Source organism: Vicugna pacos, chromosome 6 (assembly GCF_048564905.1).
Source record: "Vicugna pacos chromosome 6, VicPac4, whole genome shotgun sequence".
In the NCBI taxonomy this organism is placed as follows: Eukaryota; Metazoa; Chordata; class Mammalia; order Artiodactyla; family Camelidae; genus Vicugna; species Vicugna pacos.
Genome location: NC_132992.1, coordinates 94,187,761 through 94,211,736, shown reverse-complemented (window position 1 = coordinate 94,211,736; position 23,976 = coordinate 94,187,761). Strand labels below are relative to the sequence as shown.

Here is a 23,976-nt window from a genome sequence, read left to right as displayed (position 1 = left end):
TTTCCCAGAAAAAAGTGATTACCAGAGAGAAATTCTACCTAAGTGGCCCCTTCTATATAGCAAGGCAAACATGCAAGTACCTTCATATTGTCCTGGAAATGACCCTCCTGTCCCTGGAAGCCCCTGTCCCATTCCTTAGCTCAGGATGTCTTATATACCTCCTTTTACCTTTCTTGAGGTCTTTAAACCTCTACAGTATGCGGGGTTAGTGTTCATATAAAATTAAATTTGATATTCTCCTGTTAACCTGTCTCACGTCAATTTAATTCTTAGACCAGCCAGAGGAACCTAGAAGAGGAGAGGAAAGTTCTCCTCCTCGCCAGCAAAGCATTCATCCACTCAGCAAATACTTACTTTACCCCAGCACGCTCAAGCTCTGTCTTAGACCCAGAGCCACAGCCGTCAGCAAAGTCCTTGCCCTCATCAAGCCAGCATTCGAGTGAAGGAGACACAACAGACATGCAACATGCTCACTAGTGATATGAAGGGAAAATAAAACCAGGTAAGGGTATAAAGGACCCTCCAGGGAGAAAGAATACCTCTTCATAATATTTGTAATAGTTAACTCCTAAAAAACATGAACGGCAGAGGGCCACGCTAAGCTGTGGCACACTCTTGCCAAATATATGCCATTGCCAAAGAAGAGACAAAAATGTCCAAAACATGAACTGAACAAAGGCAATTGCTGTGATATGCAAAACATGCTGTTAATTATGTGTTTGTTATCAACGTCTAATCTGAATGCACTGCTATCAGAAAAGACTGTATGATACCGATTCTTGAAATTAGAGGTTTAATATAACACCATTTACATTAAAGCCTACTTTGGCCTGATATTAACAGTCACATCAGCATTCTCTGGTTACGGTTTTCATGATACTCACTCAATTCACTCAACAAATCAATAATTAAGAGCCGACTCCATGCCAGGCACTGTCCTAAGGACCTGGGATAAAGCAGTTAGCAGACTGTCCTCATGAAGCTTACAGCCTCACTGGGGGAAAGGAAGTAAAACATGGAGTATGTTAGACAGTAATAAAGAGAAATACAAGGACAGGAGAGGAGACAGGGTGAGGAGGGTCGCAATGTTAACACCGGGACATCCTGGCAGAGATGGGAAGAAGAACCGGGCAGCTCTGCAAGGGAATCAGTCGCTGGAAAGCAGGAGCCCTGAGGCAAAAACGTGCGGGGGACAGTCTGGAGGTCCCTTAGGCTCCAGCAGGCACAGCCCAGAGGGGAGGCAGGAGAGGGCGCAAGAGTTGGGGAAGAGCCGGGAGATGGGGAAGAGGGTATGGAGGACCGGCAGGGGCTAAAGATTTGGGGTTTTGCTCTGGATGAGATGGTTTTGAGCAGAAGCAGAGAAGTAGTGATATCTGACTCCTATTTTAACAGGATGGCTCTAACCAGGTGAGGTGGGGCGGGGTGACAGGGCCCAGACACAGCAGAAGCAGAGAGCCCACCCCTGACCACCACAGTAACCAAGGAGAGAGACGATGCGGCCTGGACTAGAGTGGCGGCAGTGACAGTGGGGCCCAAAGAATAAGACGGCATACTAGACATGGGACACAAGGAAAAAAAGGAGTCAAAAATGACCCAAGGTTCCAGCTTCTGGTAAGATCAAGTAAGCACCCTGCACCCCGTACCGCCCACAGAATGAAGCTGTCAACCTGGACAGAACGCCTGCAGTTACTGGAGGGCTCTGAAGAGTAAAGGTGACAGGGAGGCTGGGGAAGAGGACCCGAGTTCAGAGCACCACCAAACCAGCAGCACAAGTTCGTCATTTTCTAACCCAGCAGCCCCTGACCTGAGCTGCCCGCACGGCAGACGCAGACGCAGGCCCTGGCACAGGCAGTGCGCCCAGGGGCAGGGAAGAGGAGCCCAAGCGCTCAAAATGCGGCAGTGCCCAGCTTTCTCTTGTCCACTCTCTTACACACCAGGGGCAGCAGGAGCGTCCAACTCCAGGGGTCCCCTCTCTAAGAGGGCGGGGCAAACTCTCTGCCTTTTTTCTTTCTCTGTCCTCTCCCTGCTTGGCCTGGGATGCAGATAAAGGTGGATACCACTGCAAGAAGTAGTTGGCAGAGCAGGGCAATAAAGCCCCCATCTTCCAGCCAGAAGACCAAAACAGGGAGGCCCAGTGGCAGAGAGCACCCAGGAAATCGCAGGCACCTGAGGCCATTCAGGAACTGCTGGGCTCACCCCCGGGGCTGGCGGTGCCCTCTCTGACCCCCAGCCTTCCCATCAGGTTTTGAGCGCTGAGCTACAGGACGGCCACCAGGTGGCACAGTGCACTGCAAAGGCTGTGAGTACCGGATGGACCTTGAATCCACGGCCCACAAAAGGCTGGTTGGAACCCGCAGCCTGAACACTGCTGGTCAGATGCATTCCCCACAGAACTTAAATAAGGCCCAGAGCCCCATTATACAACATGCAAAATGCCCAGGTCACCCCGCAGTTACTCGGCACACAAGGAAAGAGGAAATCTGGGTGGAGCAATCACTTTGGAGGATGGTTATCCAAGCTGGGGACCCCATTACCCACACCAATCTCAAACCAATTCCAAACCAACTCAACACCCAGGGACTTATTTGTTTAAGCCTAAAAAGCTAATCTTCTTCTGTATAGTATAACTTTGGAGTAGAGAAGGCCTTAAGTTAAGAGCACAAAAAAGGAAATGACAAAAAGGAAAATATCAATAAACTAAATTATAAAACTTATGAACAACATCTATAAAGGTTAATGGGCAAGAAGAGCACACACTCGACACCAAACGTCTGCAACTCACGACACAGGAGTGAACAAAGAGTCCCCTCACTGCGTCACTAAGACATGAACCAACAGAAATACGACTTTTACCTTTAAAAAGTGTATGTCTTAATGTGCTCTAATTAAAATATTTTAAAGATGAATAATAGTGGTAAAGAAAGTTAACATCATAGTTTCTCAAATATTAACTGCGTTTCAATAGCCAAAAAAACCCCCAATAATCCAGAACATTTAATTCAGTAGCAAAGGAATTAAAAACAGAAAGCTACCAGTCTCCTTACGATGAACCCCCCCTCCGGCTGCAGCCCTGCGCCGCTGAGCCCCCCGCGCAGCGGCCCTGACACCACACGCCCAGCGCCTGGCTCCGGAGCTCGCCCTTCCAGATTCCAAAGTGCTGTCTTTCCAGACTTTCATACCTTCCTTACTCATCCGAAAATTTTACAAACAGGTACATTATGAATGGTATGGTCCTATTTCACCCTGAGTCTTATAAAAATGTCTACTATTCAGCTAAGATGTGGCCTAAAAAACCACGATGGTGAACAAAAAGCAATTAACCTGACTGCTTCATAGTTTAATAACCTTCTCGTCTTCCACACAAAATAGCCTAAGCTTCAATTTACTAGAAACAATTCACTTATTCAACTTACTAAAATGTTTGATAAACAAAATCCAACATTAATCTGGTTATACCATGGTAAGCAGGAAGGATTAATACAAAAGTACGTCCTCACCTTGGTCTACAAATATTTACGTTCTCTGTCTACACGGTAGTAGGGGAACTGCTGTCATCAGAGAACGATATTCGGGTTCTATTTCAAGCAAACACTCTCAGGACATGGACAGAAAAAATAAAACTTACAGTATTACAAGTAGCACACCCTAAGCACTAGGAAAATTGGTTTACACAAGTAGTATTAAAGGAGAATGTCCTAAATGTGAGCCGAGGTGGTCAGAAAAGTCCTGTGAAGGTCACACTTGAGCAACAGTCTCCATAGCAAGACAGGCGTTAAGTAAGTCAAAAGAAGAAGGGAGACGGCCTAGTCTGTCATCTTTAGATCTCTGCTCAAAGCGCATCCCTACCTAGAAAGGCTTTCCCTGGCCTCCACGTGGACCGGCGGTGGTCCGTGCATTCGTGCTGCCTTCCCACTGAAGACCAGCCCCGTGAGGGCAGACAGCAGATCTGTCCGGGTCCCTGCTGAGCCCAGTCCCTCACCAGCCCTGGCCCAGCCAAAACATCCGTGAGTGAACGAGAGCCAGCAGTTACAGCGGAGGACAGAGTGGAATCTAGCTGGAAAGGATCAGAAAACAGGGAGAAGAGAACAAAAACACTGACCAGTTTCTCTGTAAGTTTAACAGTAAAGAGAAATAAAACCAGAGTTCAAAGGAACAGGAGGGCCAAGGGAAAACTCATGCTTTCCCTCAGACAGAGTCAAAAATTAGTTGGTATTTAAACTGGGCCCTGAAAAAAAGAATTACAATGTGGGTACCTGGAAAAGAGAAATAAGCATCCCAGAAGGGAGTCAGTGTGACCAAAGCTGAATGTTCAGAGGGAGCCCGGCACGCGCGGGGCAGTCAGGCCAGGAAGAAAGGGCAGTGCCAGCCTGCACAGGGCTGGGACAGAAATCTGGTTCGTGCTCCATATCCAGAACATTTTTGATGTTCTGTTACCATTTCATAGGCAGATTCATTGAAACTTTAGTAGGAAATCTGGTAGGACAGTCCTGTCACAATAAACTTAACTCCCTTCCTTTTCAGAGACTACATGTAACGTGAAACGTGAAAACCTTCAAGTTGCAGATAATGAATCCTGACATCTGGCTCCTTCTAACGCACAAGGAACAGGAGCCACAGGATGACCACACGTCATCTTGATCTGCGTGGCACGCAGGTCTTATGCAAACGAGGTCTAGTCTTCACAGTTCATTTGAAGGAAAAAGCAACAGAAGAAACAAATATTATAAAAGGAAAAGCCACCATGTAGTCATTTTACACGAAACCAGAGAGGAAAGAACCTGTCCACTCTCAAGCAAAAGACATACAAGAGAACAGAAAATCGGCACAATAAAGACCCTCACCCATCAGCACTCGCCCAAACCGTAAGCATCAGTTCCACATTCAGCTCCGAAACAAGCATGAAAATGATTTTCTATAATGAATTAGAAGATTTTGAACTTTATACACTCTTATGTATAAAGACCTTTTTACCTGACCTTTATCTGTTATTGCCTTATCACCATGTTTTTAGAGATTCTAAAGTATATTTTAAAGTTATCTACTTAAACGTACATAATGTCCTCTGGCGTTACAACTTCCTTAAATATACAAAATTAACTACTATTTAGAAAGAAAGAAGGTGTACAAAATGTAACATTTATTAAATATTTCACACATGACTGATATCAGCATTCTTTGCCTATTTTGTTCAACTGTGATGAACTTTCTTAGAACATGTATTTTGCCAATAGTCAAGTCTGATCTATTTTTCCTGCTTTCACTAGAGGGAACAGTGACCTGGCTTCTAAATGGCCTGAGAGTTAAGCTGAAGAATAAGAGCAACACAGTTATTTTTAGAGCTCTGCTCTCGGGCACAGAGACACAGCACCGAGCCCGCGCCCCGCAGCCACGCACAGCGCGGCAGCACGTGGCAGCCTTCCCCGAGGCCGGGAGCGCGTCTGCGCTGCTTCCCACAACCCGTCTTCGTCCCTTCACCAAAGACATGTCCAAACACATTTAGGACAGAATCCATAGCTGCCGGCATCTTTTCCAAATAGACTGAGCTACATTCAAAAGGCAGACCATTATATAATTTGTAAAGATTAAATAGTAAGTTATTTCTGTCATTTCCTCTAGCTTACTTACAAGGTGAATTAATGAGCATTCTCTCCAAACGAAAACATCACAGCCTCATTCCTAACATAGAAAGTTATTTATTTCAAACAGAGTTTCAGTGGGTACAGGAGGCTCACTGCTTCAACAGAGGACGCATCCTGGAGGGTAAGATATGCCCGAGTGAAACACGGCTTCACCACCAGCTCAAGTTCACTCTGTGGCAACGTCACCACGTTGAATCCATCAGCTTCACAGGTAAGCCTTAAACCTTTTCTGCACAGAACGTAAGTTCCAAGTATGTTTGTAGATAGCACTTTCCTATATGCTAATACTGTAAAGCGTCCTAAGAACTTTTAATAGCAAGTATTAGTGTTAATTTCAGAAAACGTTCAGTCTGTAGATTATCTCTGTGTATTTCGTTTCTGCTTAGCTCCTACATGAAAGTATTTTCAAAGCCTGGTTTTTGGCAATGACCTAGTTAGAAATTAAAAGACTCTAATCCACTCTAATCTTATTTTGACCTGTGTATCTAACCAGCAAAAAATTCATGCACTTTTCTGGCAAATTTACTGTAAAGAAATAAGTATTTGCTCATCAGAACCATAACATTTTATGCAAATAAACAAGTGAGAGTATTTCCATAGGCTAAAAATGCCACTTTTTGGCTGGATGAAATGGCCAAAACACGAATCCTACAGACCCAAGCACTATCCTGACTCAGATGTGGTGACAAAGACTCTGCTTCGGGAACTAAAATGGCATCTAAAGGAGAGAGAGAGATTAACACAAGAGATCGAAAACGAGCAGACAGTGAGGAAAACAGGTGTGGATTACACCTGGCTGAGAAACTACCAGAGTCCCCAGGCGGCCATCCCAGCTACTGAGCAAAGACAACTGGAAGTCCTCTGCTCACAAGTTCAGCCGCGCCAAGCTGCAACTGTGCTCAGCAGGTGAGGGGCTGCATTCTCTCCCTGTCATCTGTGCCCTGCCAAGTCTAAGCTCCTCGCATATTTAGACCGGAAATTGTATTCTGCCATGTAAATGCTTTAACCGTGTGTATCAAGTACCAGCAACCAAAATCCCTAAGGATAGGCTGGACAAAAATATCTGCTGATATCCCACTGGCTAGGAAATGTTTTAAAGTCACAAAATTTCTTTATTAGAAACAAAATTTTAAAGCAATGTGCAGATAACTCAAAAAGTGGGTAACTACTATATGACTACATTATGTGAGCTGAATTTTGGAGATAAAGGGAAATGACAAGAGAAATTTCCTGAAGTCAATATTTATAACTGCTTTGCCTCTAGATTTCGAGAAGTTTTGGCGGAAAATGACGTACTGCCATGGGAAATCGTCTACATCTTCAAGCAAGTTCTGAAAGACTTCCTAAGTAGCACTGACAGAGGCAGTCAGCAAGAGGGCCTGGAACAGTCACGGAGCACAGACTGTCCTGTTCCTTCTGCGATCCCAGGTGAAAACGCCAGGAGTCCAGGCAAAGAGGAAATACCCACTATTTCCAGTTACGTGGACAGAAGCACAAGGAACCGGCTCCCAGCATTCTCACACAGAGTATGGAACCTCCCACATTACTACCCATCAAGTTAAATTACTGTAACCCGGGCAATCCTTATGACCAACTTAGTATCAGAACTCTTAGGATCAAGGGTAAGAGGAAGTGATGTGACACCACGCTTGTCTCTGTTGCGAGCTCAGAAGTTAACATTCCTGTATGTAGCCTGTGTTTTAAATAGTGTTCCTTTTTTAAGCATTCTAAAAATGCAATGTTTTCTTTGAACAGTATGCTTTTAACTAAAGTGCTTCCTAAATATTTTGAAAAAATGTTTGAAGTGTTTTCTTATACCTCAAACATCTCACAGGAAGTAAGGCATTTTACTCTGAAATTTGAAATTAGAAATTTGTATGAAAGTTCAAAGTATGAAAAAAAAGAAAGTACAAAGTATGAAATTTGACAAATTACTTAGACATTAACTTTGACTTTTATTCTAGAAGCTGTGTACAGAATAAAATAAATGACTACTGTGAATCTTGTCTTCACACTTTGGCACTGAACCAGTCACTGCCTGTGGGGGAAGGGGTGACCGCAGTGAGGAAGGAAATATTGCATGCGGTTTGAAAACAAAGCAGTGCTTCAACCCCAAGCTCAGATTCGCTCTTGATCACAATGTTAAGGGAAAGCATAAAAACCACAGCTCTATATTACAAGGGTCAAAAGAAATGACTGGTCTGACAACATTAGTAACTGCTACTCTCAAAGAAAAGCAAGCAATGCTGACCTATAATTTAAACTGAAGTTATGTTCATTTAAAACAGCCAAATATTTCTTAGAAACAATGAGATGCACATATGTGTAAATTTTTAAATGGAAAAAATAAAATAGCAAAATATTTAATATACAAAATTCAACCTCTCATAATTTCATCAAGGTAGGAAACTATTCATTAGGTTTATTTTTATGACAAAGACTTAGAATCTTAACCATTCTTAAAAGTCAGTCTAAGGAACCTAATGTCCATAACTTTATATTTGGAGATTATTTCGGTGGGGTTTTTTTTTCCATCTAAAAGAAGGAAAAAAAACCCAAGGTGGGAACTAAATACACACTCTGGAGAAAACCCCCTCCGACTGCGCCCTTCCCTGCACTCTTGGCTGACCGCTGCATTATCTGAAATGGCCTCAGTTTGGTCTTCAGTTCTAACCACGTAGTAAATGTCGTCAACCTGACCAGGGTATAAAAAGACAAGGTAAATGGAAACATAGCCCCATGTGGATTTAAAATAAAAAACACCTCTCGTTCCTGTCCCCTTCTGTTCTGTTTTCATGACACAACGACCTCTGGCTCCTTTAATCACTGTGAGATTTCGCAGAGTGGAAACTATTTGTGGGAGAGAGAGAGGTTCCCAGGTGCACAAGCGCTTACTGTGCAGTGAATACAGAAAACAGCAAACAAGAGCTTCAATATTATTGCTTTAATGACGAGGACAGAATTTTTGTTTTAAACAGAACTTGGACTTTGTCTATGAAACCCAGCACTAGAACTGGCAGCCTCACCACGTATATCAGGAAATACACCAGGAAGAGGCCCCCAGCATTTCACTCTCCTTCCAAGGCACCTCAAACAGCCACTGAACAAAAGACAGGATTGAGTTCACAGCACTTTCAAGAAAGGGCCACCCTCCCTGTTCAGACAGAAAGTAGTTTTTTATTAACCCCTATCAAAAAGCTCACAGTGACTGAAGAAGCTGTAAACTGCTAGTCATCCCACTAGCCCAGGATGAAAACGAACCCCACCCCACTCTAAGTCACCCACGATGTAGTGAATCAATTCTATAACCAGACTTTAAAAGGGAGTGGAAAATACAGTGAGTTCTGGTGTTCTGAGTTTCTACCCCTCAGTTTTGCTTTTGGTAATAACCTAATAACCATGTTGCAAACCACATATGTAATTTAAAACTATCGTTGTTTCTAGAAAATCTACAAATATAAATTATAACATAAATAACTTCCTGAATATTAACAGATTCACACTTTGACACACTATGCTATTTATAGTACCTAAAATCAGCAAAGGAATGAGGGTTTAAAACATCAGGGGGGTGCAGATGGGGGAGAGGACTGCTGGGGAAGCTGCAGGTATGCTTTGTAAGTTAAAGCAGTCTTATTCACAGTAGCCAAAATTTTACCCAGGGACTAGTGAGGAGTAAACACACTCATCCACATAGAAGTGCTCTGATAGCCTGACATCAGGTAAGCTCTCAAAACGGGCCTTACCTACCAGCCTATCCTATTTAGTGATATCAAAGTCATTCTTTTACATGCTAGGCACTGTGCTAAGCACTCATTCAACACTCTCATTTAACCTTAAATTTGAAAGTAGGAGATGTTAGTCCATGTGACAGAAGAGCAAACAGCCTCCACCTACTGGAAGGCTTCGTCAACCTCGCAGAATCAGTGAACAGCAGAGCTCGGACTCCCGTCAGCCCATCAGGCCTCCACACCACCTCCAGCCCCAGCTTACCCTCTGAGCTCCAACTGCATACAGCCAACTGCCTACTCAACACCTCCTCTTAGATGCTTACAGGCAACTGAAAATCAACAAGCTCAAAACCAAAATCATAGAGCTGTGTTTCCTAAAAGGATTTTAAAAATTCAGGAAAGGATCAAAGCAATCAAAACAACACACACACAACTAAAAACATAACTCTCTGAACTCTTCAATTAGTGTTTTCTAGTCATTTGTCAGGAAATGACACCACCACCTACCCATCCAATTCTACAAGCCAGAAACCTCAGAATCACTCTAGTCCCCCCTGAGATGGTAGAGGAGCCCAAAACATATCACAAACAAACAAGAATTGGGGCAGATAAGTGCTTTAGAGGAGGAAGAAACATTGAAGGCGGTGAGAGAGCCTGGGCAAGAAGGCAGGAGAGGATTTCTGCAGCCATGGAGGTCACTGGAGACTTTCCCAAGGAGCAGACATTTGAACAGAGCCCCGAATGATGGAAGGAGTCACGGGAAGAAACAGGGCAGAGGTGGGAAGAAGAGGGCAGGCCCTCCAGGCAGAAGAAAGAGTAGGTGTAGAAGCCCCGGAGTGGAAAGGAGTCTGTCTTCAAGACACAGAAAAATGCCAGCGTGTCCAGAGTGTGGTGAGAGCAGGCAGTGAGCCAGGTGCCAGACGGAGAGCCTGGAGGCCGCGAGACATAGCTACGTCTGTCCTATACCAACAGCCGCCTGTCCCACAGAAAGTCACACACATGCTCATTAAACCTTACGTGTGAATATTTGCTCAAGGATTTGTTCATCCAACAAATATTAACTGAGCATCTACCTCACACTAGGTATTCTTCTAGGTGCTAGAATAAATCACTGGGGGCAAAGACAGGAGCCAGGAGACCAAAAATGGAAGGCTTTGGCAATGATCCAGGCCACAGATGATGCTGGTTTCTTTAGACCAGGGTGATGACAGCGTACACAGTGAGACACCTTCTTATCCTGGAAATATTTTACAGTAAATTGCCAGGATATGCTGCGTTGTATTGGATTGATTATGCACTTGTGTGTGCGTGCGCACACACACAAACACACACCCTTTCCTTAGGGAAATCAGCTCTGGTCAGAGGAGTAAGGTAGATTTTAGAATTCATTATGTTGTACACCAGAAATTGACACAATATTTTAAACTGACTATACTTCAATAAAAAGTAAATAAATTTTCAGGGGGAGGGTACGGTTCAGTGGTAGAGTATGTGCTTAGCATGCACAAGGTCCTGGGTTTGATCTCCAGCACCTCCATCAAAAATAAATAAATAAACAAATAAATAAACAAATCTAATTATCTCCCCTCTCAAAAAAATTTTTTTAATTGTCTCAGTCCATAAAGGACTGGAAATTTTAAAAACTTATCCTTAGCAGTTAAAAGGACATTTAAATCTATGCTTTTCATTTCTGGCAAAGTCAATAATAACTTAATTCCAGTAACACAGTGAGTTACTTAGAAGCGATACTGTTCTTCCCATTAAGTCTGGGGGGCGCCCATGGGATCATTCACCAGAGTAATCCAAGGAAACCAAGTGTGCAGAAGCGTGAGCAAAACAGCCACGCTACAGCTCTACAAGAGTCTCTGTCCCCTCTCTGCCTCCAAGAAACAAGCTTACCAAAGATTCCAAGTCACACCTGACTCTTGAAACAACCCAAGAGACCCTGTCTCAGACTCTGAGCTTGCCCACTGGATAAGATGGAACCAATGAACAAGAGTAACTTTACAAAATCAAAAAACAAAACCACCCTCTCAACTGTAAAGGGTGTTGAGCCTGGGGGGGAGGGGGCCAAGCAGTGATGCGGATACTCTGAGTCAGGGGTACTGCCACACTTGCCTGCTTTCAAGAGGAGACAGGTGTTTCTACTTAGCAGATTTAGGTCTCCTAAAAATACAGGCATCCTCTTGCCTTTTTAGATCCACTGAAATCACATGAACAGATTAACTGACAGCAGCCACGTCAAAGAACAAAGCAAGGAGGAGCATTAAAACTGGGCAAAGATCCAGCATTATTACTCCTTGGTATTTACCCAAATGAGCTGAAATTTTTGACCCCACAAATACCTGTGCAGGAAAGTTTGTAGCAGCTTTATTCGTAACAGCTAAAACTTGGAAGCCACCAAGATATCCTTCAGTAGGTGAACTGATAAACAATGTGGTACATCCAGACAATGGAATATTATTCACCACTAAAAAAAACCCGAGCTATCAAGCCCTAAAAAGACATGGATGACCCTTAACTGCCTATGACTAAGTGAAAGAAACCGGTCTGAAAAGGTTTCATACCGTACAATTCTAACTATGAGGAATTCTGAAAAACACAAAACTTTAGAGATAATAAAAACATCAGCGGTCGCCAGGCGGTCCGAGGTAGGGGTGAGGAGGAAGGATGGATGAAGAGGCAGAACACAGGATTTGGGGGCAGTGAAACTATTCTGTGTGATACTAACAGGTGGATACATGTCATTACACTTTGTCCAGACCTACAGAAGACACACAGACTACACAACACCAAGAGTGAACCTTCATCTTAACTGCGGACGTACGTTAATAATGTACCTGTGTTGGTTTGTCGCTATACAAACAAACCACAGTAAAGCATGATGCTACTAATAAGGGAACCTGTTCGGGGCGGAGGAGGTACACAGGACTCCACTTTCTGCTCTGTTTTTCTGTAACCTTAAACAGCTCTAAAAGTAAATAAGTAAATGAATAAAACCTATTCATGAAAAGGTTTTAAACTGAACCAAACTCTGGAGCGGCTCCACTTATGGAAGGGAGATGTTCACCTGGTCCAGGCCACGGAATCGGGCTTGTTCGGTTGCCAGCTCACTCTGGACGGCCAGACATCACCAGAGCGGCGGAGACCAGGTATGTGGCTGTGAGGGGTGTGGGACGGCCCAGGTTCCCGCCCCGCAGCCCCCCTCCTGCGCCCGCCCCCGGCCCCTCCCCGTCCCCCAGCCTCCCGCCTCCTACCTCCTGGGCACCAGCGGCCGGGCCTGGGCCGGAGCCGGGGCCTCGGGGCCGACGCCGGGGGCCGCGTCCCTGCGCTGTGCCTCATCCCTGGCCGCGTCGGCCGGGAGGACGGGCGGCGAGCCCAGCAGCTCCACATCGGTCACGGTCTTGCCGATGGTGAACCAGTCGTTGATCTGGTCGAGGGTGAGCTTGCGCAGCATGCTCGCAACCCGGCGTCCGCGCCGCCTCAACCGCCGGTCAGAGCGGCGGGAACCGGCGACGGCGGGAACCCGGCGGCGGCGGCGTGCCCGTAGCCCCGCCCGACTCCAAGCCCTCCAATCAGAGCGCGCCACGCGCCCCCACCGCCCCCGCCTCGTGCCGCCGGCCCCACCCCGCTCCCGCGCTAGGCCTGCCGGGAGTGTTGTGCTCCCGCCCGCACCAGGTCCGAAGTCAGCGAAGTGAGTCCCTTGGAGTCTTGTGGAGCCCCACGGCCGTCTGGGGGCAGGGCCCACGTCCGCGGACCCGAGGGGTGCAAGAACGCGGCCTCCAGCCTCTCTCCTACCTCCGCGTTTGACGGCTGCTCCATCTGAGCCTTGGCGCTCCAGGCTGGCAAGGGACAGACATTTATGGAGCATCTGCCGTGTGCCTCCCCGTGCAGGGTCGCGGTGACGGACCTCGGGGTGGGGAAGGTGGAAGGCAAACCAGAGAAGGGATTTGCATTTGTAATGTTAAGGTCAGCAACCGCCAGGTAAATGGGGACACCTTGCACCCAATTTGGGGGAAAGGAGCAAGGAAGGCGAGGAAGGCTTCTTGGAGAAAATGACACCCAAACGGACACCTGCTGGAGAACCGGGAACAAGCCTGGTGAAGGAGGACTCGGAGAGAGGTCTCAGGGGGATGTAGTCTGTGAATGCAGGCCTGAAGGCAGGTGGCCCCGCTAGCTGAGTTGAGGACCTGGAAGAAGTTCAGTGGGCCCAGAACTTGACTAAACTGAGGTCATCATCTACCCTCCTCAGTCTGCCTCTCGGGGGCAGAAGCGGGTGGTGAGGGGTTCAGATTTTGAGGTCATCAGCAACTGAATAGTGGTTAAAACCCTGAGAGCAGCTGAAATGGTCCAAGCCAGAGCGAGTGAGTGGACAGAAACCAGGAAGCAACGTGAAAAAAGGGGCAGAGGAAAATCCAGCAAAGGTGTACAAGGAAGGAAGGTGACAGGGGAAATCGGAAGAGTAACATGACTGCCTGCCCACCATCAGACTGTCAGGGCCCAGTGCAGTGCCTGGCACAGTGTGGGCTGTCAGGAAAGGCCATGTGGCAGGCGCCAAGAGCGCAGCGCTGACCAACAGTGTGAAGTCCAATCAGTTAAGGACTGGAAAATGCCAAAGAGTAATGAATAAGAGGTCAGCTTGACAACAGTGCAGACAGAAGTCAGACTAGGCTGGGTTGAGCTATTGTTTTTTTAACCAACAATGAGCCCAGCAGGGTACTGAGTTAGGAGTCCCAGATCCTAATGTTGGCCCCACTGCTAACATATTATGAGCTATTTTTGACTTTTCCAAATACTGCAGACTTCAGAACTGCCCCTCACGCAGACATCTTTTGGCAGGGTAAAAGGGACATATTTTTCAATCCGTAAGAAAAATGTAATCAGAAAGTCACTGAAATTCTCAGTAAGTCATTTGGGATTGACTGGGAAATTCAGCAACTCCATCCTCTTTGCGAGGCTAGCACATGTGCTAAATTCCACAGGGCACAATGAAAGCACTTCAAACTCCACCTCACTTCTGTGTTTCCTACAGTTCCCATGCTGTCCTGCTTTGTCCATGTCATGGTGAATATATTTTCAAGTGGAAGTTGCTCTTTTTCTGAGGAGGGTGGCTTTCACGCAACCATTTCCTGGGGGGCTTTTTGATCCTTTTGGGCTACCAGCTCCTTCAGCCCTCTTGAGTTTTGAGTTTTTAACTGCCACTGAAGGACACTGGCTTGACGTCTTCAATTTTGAAATTTGTTCTCATTTCATTGCCACTTTCCAGACTAAGCACTGGTTAACGTGCCAGGAGTGTCATCACAGACTAAGTGTCTCTGAACCCCTCCATTTGATTAGCGGTTCTTGGTGCTCTGTACTTGCTTAGTCCAGCTCACCTTGCATTCCAGTCCAAAGATCAGAGTTAGAAAGAGGCAACGTGACAGTTCTGGACAGGCATGTAGACATCTAGGCCAGGGCATGTGGGAAGGCCTCTTGGGTCTTGGTGAAAGTTTTACATATTTGCATTCCCAGACCAGTTTGAGCTGCAGACCTAAAGGGAAAACAGCTTAAAGCAATTACAAATGATGTCGAGGCAATCCCCAGCCATAGACACGAGCCCGCAGGGATGAGCCGGGACTGGCTGCTGGAGACTGATAAACAAAAAGTTCATACTGTACAGCACAGGGAACTATATTCAATATCTTGTAGTAATATGTGGTTAAAAGGAATATGAAAACAAATTTATGTATGTTCCTATATGACTGAAGTATGGTGCCATACGCCAGAAATTGACACAACATTGCAAACTGGCTCTACTTCAATAAAAATACTTTAAAAAATAATTTTAGACATTCAGAAGAGTTGAACGTGTGTTTTCTAAGGCTATGTTGGATTAGCAACTAAAGCCATTAAAATTCTGTTGATCTAAAGTCAAGTTTGAAGTTCAAATGATTTGTCTTGAAATAGCTTACAATGGTGCTTGCTCTTCCTTAAGTTTTTCCTCAGTGCTTGTTGTCCTCAACTGTTTCCTAATTTATTATTCAGTCTAAAACATTCTTTTTCTAAGACAGTGTTTCTCAAACCTGGTCCTTGTCTCAGGATCTCTTTCTGCTCTTAAATTTTTTAAAGATCCTAGAGAGCTTCTGTTTACATGGGTTCTATCTACTTTATTAGGGACTACAACTGAGAAATGTTTTATTTACATTTTTAATTCATTTAAAAATAACAACAATAAAACCATTTGATGTTAGGATAATGATGAAAAGTCACTATATTTACCAAAAAATTTTATGTGTGATTAAAGTGACACTAACATTTTCACAGTTCTTAATGTCTACCTGAAGGGAAGACAGCTGGATTCTCATATCTGTTTTTGTACTCATTCTTTTGTGACAGCACAAGTCATATAGCCTCTGGAAAACTCCACAATACACTTGTGAGAGAATTCTAGTGAAAAAGACATAACATCTCACCACTATTATGCAAATATTTTACTATTACTATGAAAATAGTTTTGACCCCCAGGGGGCCTTGGAACCCCCCAGACCACACTTTGAGAATCACTACCCTAAAATGACAGGCTTTCCAAGTTTTACACACAGCTGTATTTGATCCTAAGCTTTTGTTCCTTTGAAGCAGGACCACGTTCACTGCTCTTCCTTTGTGCCTCCCCATCCTTCTATCTGAGCTCACCTTCTCCTAAATAATGAACATTGATTTTATTTTTTTAACTGCAGGTCCACTGGTGATTATTCCCTCATTCTTAGTTTGTCCAGGATGTCTTTTTGCCTTCTTTACTGAACATTAATTTCCTCACACATGGAATTCTAGATTGGCAGTTACATTAAGACATGAGTTCCACACATGACTTTCTTGCTGTATCAACTCTCATCTCTTTCGTCTGTGTTTCCGAATGTCTGTTGCGAGATCAATCCACTTTCTATTTGGTTCTTTTTCAAATAAAAAACATTCGTTTCTTTCTTTTCCCACAATTTTCAGTTTTCTGCTGAAACTTTCAATCTTTTTTATTTCCCTGCGCATAGTAATATGTGGTTTTTTGTTTGTTTTTTAATGGAGGTGCTGGGGATTGAGCCAGGACCTCGCACATGCTGAGCACACCCTCTACCACTGAGCCATGTCCCCACCCCGGCCTGCTTATTTTTAAAGCCTGCACCTGTCAGTTATGTCAGTTAGGTCCAGTGCCTGGAGTTCCTGTGGAAGTCTTTATATTGTCTATTGAGTAGAAGTACTATACACAGAACAGAGTCATAAAAATAAGCAGGGCAAAAATACAGCAACACAAAGAAAAATGGCAAGAAAACCACAGAGACGTGAGAATCGATGTCTCAGCCTTTAACACAGTCTAACAAGTAGACTCGCTTTTTCAGTAGGCCAACTCGTCCACTTTGTCCAAGACCTCCCCGGTTTCAGTAAGTCCCAGGTCCCGGGGATTCCGGACAGTCACCTAATTATGACACACAACCCCCACCACGGCCCCTCCCTCAACCCTCCCCCAGAGAGTCTCCAGGCCCCGCACCTGGACGGCCGCTGGGGGCGCTGTGGGGCGCAAGCGCGGCTTGGGAGGCGCGCGCCGGCTCCCGGGCGGCGCCGCTCCTTCCGCCTTCCCGGCAGGCCCCGCGCGGCGCCTGCGCACTCAGTGACCTTTCGGAGTCGGTTCTGGGTTAGGGCCCCCCGAGCTGCTGGTCCTGCGCCGAGGTGAGTGCGGGGCTGGGGTCCGCGCGGGGCGCCGGGACCGTGACAGGCCAGTCAGCAGGTGGCGGGGCTCCGTGCCCCGGTTGGGCCCCGCGGCGGGGAGCCGGCGGCAGACGGGACGGCCTCGGTCCCACCGCGGCCACATCTCGACCCGCGCTGACCTTGGGGTCTCAGCCCTCCCCGTGGCCGCGCGGGCTTTTGCACCCCGGCCTCCCAGACTGTGGAGGGACGTCGTCCGGGGCTGAGCTGTCGTTGGCAGTAACGCGGAGGCCGCGCTACGCCTTTTCCTTTGGCCTGAACTCATCTGTACCTTCGTACCCGCTTGATAGCGGGCGCACTTGGGCCGTGAGAGGTTCAGCTGCGCAAGGTTGTGCAGCTAGTTAGGGATGCAGCCAGGAGTTCTTGCCCCACGTTTAGAACCTTCTCTCCTTTATCCCTCAAGTTTCCTTGCAACACATTGGTTCTGAGAGTTACGCTGTACATGCGGCAAGGCCTTTAAGGAGGGGAGACGGCGCCCAAGACGGGATCAGGGGCGATGTTTGCCGTTGCATGGAACTCAGTCTGAGATCCCGGTCTGGGGCTCGAGGGTCAGACGTTTCTCACCCGCAGTGTAAGGTCAGGTAATAGTTTGCTTTTAATGTAGCGTGTCAAAAGCTCTGCAGACTTAAGGGGACGCAGTGGACACCCACTTGGCCTTTGAATAGGATGCGCCTTTGAACACATGGGTGCTAATAAAACCCACACAGCTGGGAAACGGGGCTGGACTGAGTGGATTCTGGCCTGACTTTATAAACATTGGGACCAGGTCGCTTGTCCAGCCAAATATGGCAATCTTGGGCCGAAGAGAGGGTGGGAGGTAAGCATGTGCAGTAAACTAGGTGGCAGCCTCAGTTCATCTTAGTTGAGGAGGTAACGCCAGGGGCCTGGGCCTTGAGCGAAATATGGACATAACAGAAGTTTTTTTGCCCCTTCTTACCTCTTTTGCGCCCTCCTAGTCGGCTTTGCTCTTTAACTTCTAGATCCTCACTGACCTTGCTCTTGGGCCCCTACCTGGCCTGGGCCTAAGTGAGGGCACCTTAAGTCCTCCCTCTTGGAGTCCCAGGACCGTGGTGCTGCTGCAGTCAGCAGGCATTTGCAGCGATTCTTTCTGCTGTTGCTGTGGCCATTTACTGAGTTCTTATTCCGCAAAAAGCTGGGGTCCTTTATGTTTCCTCCTTAAATTTCGTTGAGAATCCAGTGGGGCAGGTGGAGCTAGCCCTCTTTCACAGAAAGAGAAGCCTCTGAAATGACAGCTTCGGGACTTGCCCAAGGTTGAGGGCAAAGCAAACAAAACTGGTGTGGGAACCCTAGATTCCCACGTTTCTGGCCCCATTGGTCCTCCTTCCAGGTCTTTGCTGGGTGCGGGGAGCAGAGTGCTACACTCAGTGCCTCTAAACTCTCCCTGTCGGGGCTTCCAGAGGCTTCCTCTGGGTCCTGCTTGGCTTCTATCAGGTGCTTTTTCAAGGCAGGGCTGTTGGTTTCTTGGAACCTGGTGCTGTGACAGAGCATCTAGGAGGGTCTGAGGACAGGAAATGTAGGGGTAGACGTATCTGCAAGGGATTTCAGGAGGAGGATACATCTCCCCAGGTCCCTCGGGGGCTGGTCAGCTTTCAGGCCTGTGCTTCGGCCTGGATGGTTTTGCTCCTCAGAAGAGCTGGAGGCCAGGCCTTGGAGCAGCTTCTCAGTAATAGGAGAAGAGGCCTGGGTGACTTAGAGATCCAGCTGTGTGATCCCAGGCAACTTCCTCCATGTAGTGCGGGAGCTAAGACTATAAAGCACCTCACAAATGCTGTTAAATTTGCATGACGTTCTTAAAGTAAAAGCCGAGCTCTTTACTGTGGCCTCCAAGGTCCTGTATGACCTGGCCCATCTTCCATCCCATAGTCCAACCATAATATTTTATGTAACAAGCACTTGCTCTAGGACACCAGATACTGTAACTGACACAGAGCAACTCCTCCATCTTTATATCAGCCCTTCGCAGTGGATACTATTTTTAATCCCTGTTTTACAGATGAGGAAACCGAGGCAGTTCAAGTTAGCTGGAAAGTTAAGTTAGCAGAGCTAGGACATGAGTCCGAGCAGCCATGGGGCCTTCGACCCGCTCCTCCCCACCCCAAGTGCGCTCAGACCTCTGGGTCCCAGCACACGTGCCACCTCTGCCGACGACACTTTTCTCCCAGGTGTCCTGGCCCTTTAGGAGCTGGCTTCTCGGCTCGTTAAAACAGTGCCTGCCACCTAGTACATACACCGTTCATGTCTGCTGAATGAATAATGGTCACACCATCCAGGTTCAGTAACGGAAAACCGGAGGCAAGGGAAGAGCAGTGAGACTGTGTCTCCAAGTAGTGATGTCAGAGGAGCAGGAGGTGAGGCTCTGGTCTGGCTGGGGTCGGGTGGCAGAGCAGCGTTTGCAAGGAAGATGGAAAATGCTTATGATTCCTCACGATGATTTGAGTGACTGTAGTTTAGTAGGTCACTTTAGATGTTACAAAGCATATTAAAATGACAATGACAGCATCTGATTTTAAACATCATCAAAAGCATTACCTTGAGAACTGCACATAAAGGCAAACTGTGTAAATTCAAAATCTGATGTCTTTTCCTGATGAAATCTGGTAATTAAATATTTTTATTCATTAAATTGGTTGTTATAATTGCAGCTTTTACAAAGTGACCTTGTCCTCTTATGCTCTCTGCTTTGTATTTTACAAGACTTCAAGACTGAGATGCAGGTGAAACATAGTGGCTATAGTTCATAACACTGTAGTGTATAATTCAAGTTTGCTGAGAGGGTAGAACTGAAAGTTCTCCCCCCTGCCCAAAAAATAGTGAGGTGATGGATGTGATAATTAAGTAGGTGGAGGCGATCCTTTCACAGTGCATACGTTTATCAGGTCACCACCATGATGTACACTTTAATATCTTACCATTTTACATGTCAGTTATATCTTCAACTGTTATACGGAGCTGAAATTTAAACAAAGAAAGAAAGGACTGAAATACAGCTGATTAATGAGTGTCCAAGCCTGGGTGTTCATCTCACAAGGAAATCACCTATCCTTGACCGTGTTCTTTTTCTGCTTTGAATGCCAACAGTTCTTAACATGGTGATGCAAAGATACTAGTTTTTCAGTTTAAAAGTTGAAAATAATTTTGAGGTGTTAGTGGGGGCCCATTGATGACAATGTGGGACAGCACAGGCTGGGAGAGCCCTGGGGCTGGAGGAACGAGGTGACGGAGTGCCCCGGTGCCAAGGTCAGGGGGCACTGAGGGGTGAGTGGAGCTTAGGAAGCTGTTGAGAATAGTCATGAGAATGGCTTTGGGGAGCAAGGCTGGCATATGAGCTGCTCCCTGTTGAACAGTCGTGGGAAGAAATAGGGTCAAACTCAATAAATGGAAACCTCTTACCAATTAGGTTTAAAACAATAGTCATGGTTATATTTATTACTCTGTTCCTTTTCAGATGCTTCAAAGCCTTACTAAGAATGTTTGGATCCCCATGAAGCCCTACTACACCCAGGTTTACCAGGAGATCTGGGTCGGGATGGGGCTGATGAGCTTCATCGTTTATAAAATCAGGAGTGCTGGTAAGTTTCTTAGTGTTTGACTCATTAGAGGTCAGGGAGAAAATTACTTTAAAAGGAATCACAATTCATGAAACAAAGTTAAAAAATCAATTCATACTGCAAAGGAACTGTGATTCTTAACTAGGAGTAAAACCTCAGAACTCTAGGGGCCTTTGTTAAAATGGGGGGAGTGTACGAGCTATGTCAGGAATAAGAGATATTTGGGGACAGTTGGGGAAATTTGAATAAGATCTTGATGTCAGGGAGGGTACAGCTCAGTGGTAGACCACATGCTTAGCACGCACAGCATGCACGAGGCCCTGCGTTCATTCCCCAGTACCTCCTCTAAAAAAATAAGTAAGTAAACTAATTACTAATTAAGTAAGTAAACTAATTACTAATTACTTCCTCCCATCCCCTCCACAAAAAAAAAGACCTTGGTGTCAGGGAATTGTGAATTTTCTTAGGTGTGACAGTGGTGTTTAGAGTGCATGGCAGATGTCCTTAGTTTCAAGAGATGCAGGCTGAAAGATTTAGGGATGAAAAGTTGTGGGCCATGCTCCTTTACTGTCCCTTTTCCACTGTTTTGAGTGTTTAAAATATTTTCACAATAAAAGTCAATAGAGCAGAAATGAGGCCCAATTGTGTATTAATAAAGTGGTTGGTTAAAAAGAGGGATTAAAAAAAGAAAACTCTAAACTATGAGACTGAAGTTTGGGGTAGAGTGAGGAGTGCAGAGTTCTGCAGATTCTGAAGGGCCGTTTATCTGCTCTGAGAACGTCTGTGGTAGAAATTTGACCACTTCTGAGCTATGAGACCCTGTAGTAACTCCAGTTTTCTGAAGGCTTCCTGTAACAGCTTTACCTAAGCTGTTGTAGGTTCTGTCCTGCAAAAGTCCCACCGAGACGGAATGAATTGCCCGAGACTGTGGAAAGGCAAGAGAGCAAGAGGGAGTCAGGGACCAACTCTATGAGCCTCTCAAACACTGCCATGTTTATTGTGCACAATCAAAGAAGAGATCACCAACAATTGTGTCATGGAACGCAGGAGCTCAAGGAAGAACAGGATCGGGTGGAGATCATGAAATCCACAATGAGTAACTGCTTAATTTACCCTCGGCAGTCGTGGGGGGAGAGGAACAAGATACATTCTTCAGGTATAAGAAGTTGATTACAAAACAGACCACCAGACCAGCCAGTTTCTGTGTTGGGGATATAGACTATCTAAACAGCATAAAGCATGCCCAGCATTTATAGCTGGGGGCATAGGTCTTCGCTTTGCAAGGAGAAGAGTAAACCCTAAGCTAGGGACCTATGCTTACAATAAACAAGCCGTGTCCTACATTTATACCAAGAGACACATAATGGCTTTGCCACTGGAAGCAGTTCTAATTTAAAACCTCAACTATGCAAGCAAGGCATTGTCTCTGCTTTTTACGGCAAGGAGACAGGAGTGCAGGTGCACGGGCGCCTGCTAGCAAAGCACATTTGTTCTTCCTTGAAGGTCACAAGCAGCTGGGGTCTGTTGCAATTTATTACCCCAATCACGGGCTCCCACAAGCTGTGAACTTTTCAACAATAAGTTGACTAAAGGCTTTTTGGAAAAGTATTGATATGACCAATTTTTCTTTCCTTTTATTTTAGATAAAAGAAGTAAAGCCTTGAAAGGTAAGATTTTCGCTTCTCAAAATGGATGGGGAATAAAAAAACACCATCATACCTTTCCAGAACAAGGTGTATCACTGTTGTGAAGTGAAGCCCACGTGCGGTTCGGTAATTGTGTAGATGCGGTGGAGTTCTGTTTCCTGAAGCCTGTGTGTTAAACCCCCCGCCCCCGGGCCGGGCGCGGCTTCCGGAGCGCTAGAAACGGAAACTGACCAGAGCTCACTGCCGCCTCCTAACACGTGTTTCAAAAGAAAGCACCGCATAAACGTGTGCCCTTGTGCTAGACATTTCTTCACTTTGCTTCTAAATGGCATGAAACTGAAGTCATTTAGGTCCGCCACAAACCCCGGGCTGGCTCACGGCTTTGGGAGCAGCCGTTCCCCCGCCCCTCGGTCCTCGCGCCTGCGGGTGAGCTGTGTGCGCGCATCAGTCCCACAGACCCTCCATACACTTCATCAAACTGAAAGTTGTCCTTTACACTTTCTGACTTGTTACCATGCCCTCATATGGTAAACTGCATTCTGTGTGTTCCTTCCCTCCTAAATTGTGTCTATTAAGTATCTGTTATGCTTCTCTTTGAAAAGCTTCCAGTCCTGCGCCTGCTCGTGGTCACCATTAACCAGCTTTACGTGGACAGAACGTCAGTCTGGCCGTGTTGATTGGGAACGTGGGACGTCGTGTTGACTTATAGACGTGCCACTGCCCTGATGCATGAATAAACGTACCTGTGAGATCCCCGTGTCCCTCCCTGCACCCTGTCCCCGCCGAGCTCTGAGTGGGTCTCTGTGTGCAGTGGGTGCAGCCGGAGCCCCACCAAGATGCCCCATCCTTAGGGGACCTGTGGGGCTGAGGAGTAAGCACTCCGATTAGCACAGGAGTTGGGGTCAAATATAGGCACCCACACTCTCATCATGGCAAATAAACGTTAAACAGACGATTCTGCTACTTACACCTGGGACTTCTCTGAGCCTCTGTTTTCTCATCTGGAAAATGGAGCTGATAATATGTAAGTTCTAACTTAGAGTTACTGTGAAGCCCAGTCAGAGATTTGGAAAAGCGTTATTTAAAAATGCTTTAGAAATAAGGAAGTATTAGACCCCACGGTGGGTGGAACTCTAAGCTCCAGGAGATCTTATGGAGAAGCCACATGCAAGGCAAAGTGAGTAATACAAATAAATTAGTTTTTTATTTCTAGTTTGGCTAATATTAAATGAATGCTGCGTAATGTTTTTCTCCATCTAAGGCAATTACCAGGGGGCAGGGTATAGCTCAAGTGGTAGTGTGCATGCTTAGCATGCGTAGGGTCCTGGGTTCCATCCCCAGTACCTCCTCTTAAATAGATAAACAAACAAACCTGACCCCGCCTGAAAAAAACCTACTAAGGCAATTACCCAAACCCCTACAATTGCATTTTAAAAAATAGATTTGAAGGCAGTAAGCATAGGGGTATGCATGAGTCCAGTTTGAAATCTGGTGTTTTGCAGGTGAGTAGGGGTCTGCCTGTGGGATAAAAATGTTGACCCTGGTCCTGGTCTCTTCTTTTAAGGGCGGGGACCATCCATGTTTTCCATTTGTGTCTCCAGCTTTAGTGTCAGGTCTGGCCCGGGGGTGGAGCCTGACAGATGACTGCCATTTACTGTGG

The 23,976-nt window shown here is 46.1% G+C and overlaps 3 protein-coding genes across 9 annotated transcripts in view; 2 read left to right on the top strand and 1 right to left on the bottom strand.

Annotated features, from left to right (window-relative positions):
* TDRD9 (tudor domain containing 9) overlaps nt 1–12,881 on the bottom strand; it is an 84,563-nt gene extending 71,682 nt beyond the window's left edge. For all 6 annotated transcript variants that reach the window (XR_012073852.1, XM_072963831.1, XM_072963834.1 and 3 more), the window contains exon 1: nt 12,628–12,881. Coding sequence is in view for 5 of the 6 variants with exons in the window: in XM_072963831.1 (XP_072819932.1) it covers nt 12,628–12,827 (200 nt within the window). In the remaining variant the exon portion in view is untranslated. The remainder of the gene's footprint in view (nt 1–12,627) is intronic.
* Nucleotides 6,247–7,201, top strand: RD3L (RD3 like). Its single transcript, XM_006216882.3, has 2 exons — nt 6,247–6,545; nt 6,904–7,201. The coding sequence occupies exons 1-2, from the start codon at nt 6,247–6,249 to the stop codon at nt 7,199–7,201; spliced, it is 597 nt and encodes a 198-aa protein (XP_006216944.2).
* Nucleotides 12,882–16,916: 4,035 nt separating the features above from the next.
* Nucleotides 16,917–23,067, top strand: ATP5MJ (ATP synthase membrane subunit j). 2 transcript variants are annotated; one of them, XM_072963829.1, is made up of 4 exons: nt 16,917–17,065; nt 20,568–20,691; nt 22,314–22,337; nt 22,919–23,067. In XM_072963829.1, exons 2-4 carry the CDS (start codon nt 20,568–20,570, stop codon nt 22,951–22,953), a joined length of 183 nt encoding a protein of 60 aa, XP_072819930.1. In that variant the 5' UTR covers nt 16,917–17,065; the 3' UTR covers nt 22,954–23,067. The 2 variants fall into 2 exon arrangements, with proteins under 2 accessions (XP_072819930.1, XP_072819929.1); XM_072963828.1 differs by lacking the exon at nt 16,917–17,065 and adding an exon at nt 17,165–17,677.
* Nucleotides 23,068–23,976: the final 909 nt, after the last annotated feature.

Bases quoted from the DNA above. Each gene is read 5' to 3' on its own strand.
- RD3L (XM_006216882.3), top strand. From the start codon at position 6,247: ATGCCACTTTTTGGCTGGATGAAATGGCCAAAACACGAATCCTACAGA. The intron at 6,546-6,903 runs GTGAGGGGCTGC...CTTTGCCTCTAG, and splicing joins GCTGCAACTGTGCTCAGCAG to ATTTCGAGAAGTTTTGGCGG.
- ATP5MJ (XM_072963828.1), top strand. From the start codon at position 17,612: ATGGAACTCAGTCTGAGATCCCGGTCTGGGGCTCGAGGGTCAGACGTT. The intron at 20,692-22,313 runs GTAAGTTTCTTA...CTTTTATTTTAG, and splicing joins TTATAAAATCAGGAGTGCTG to ATAAAAGAAGTAAAGCCTTG. The intron at 22,338-22,918 runs GTAAGATTTTCG...CTCTTTGAAAAG, and splicing joins AAGAAGTAAAGCCTTGAAAG to CTTCCAGTCCTGCGCCTGCT.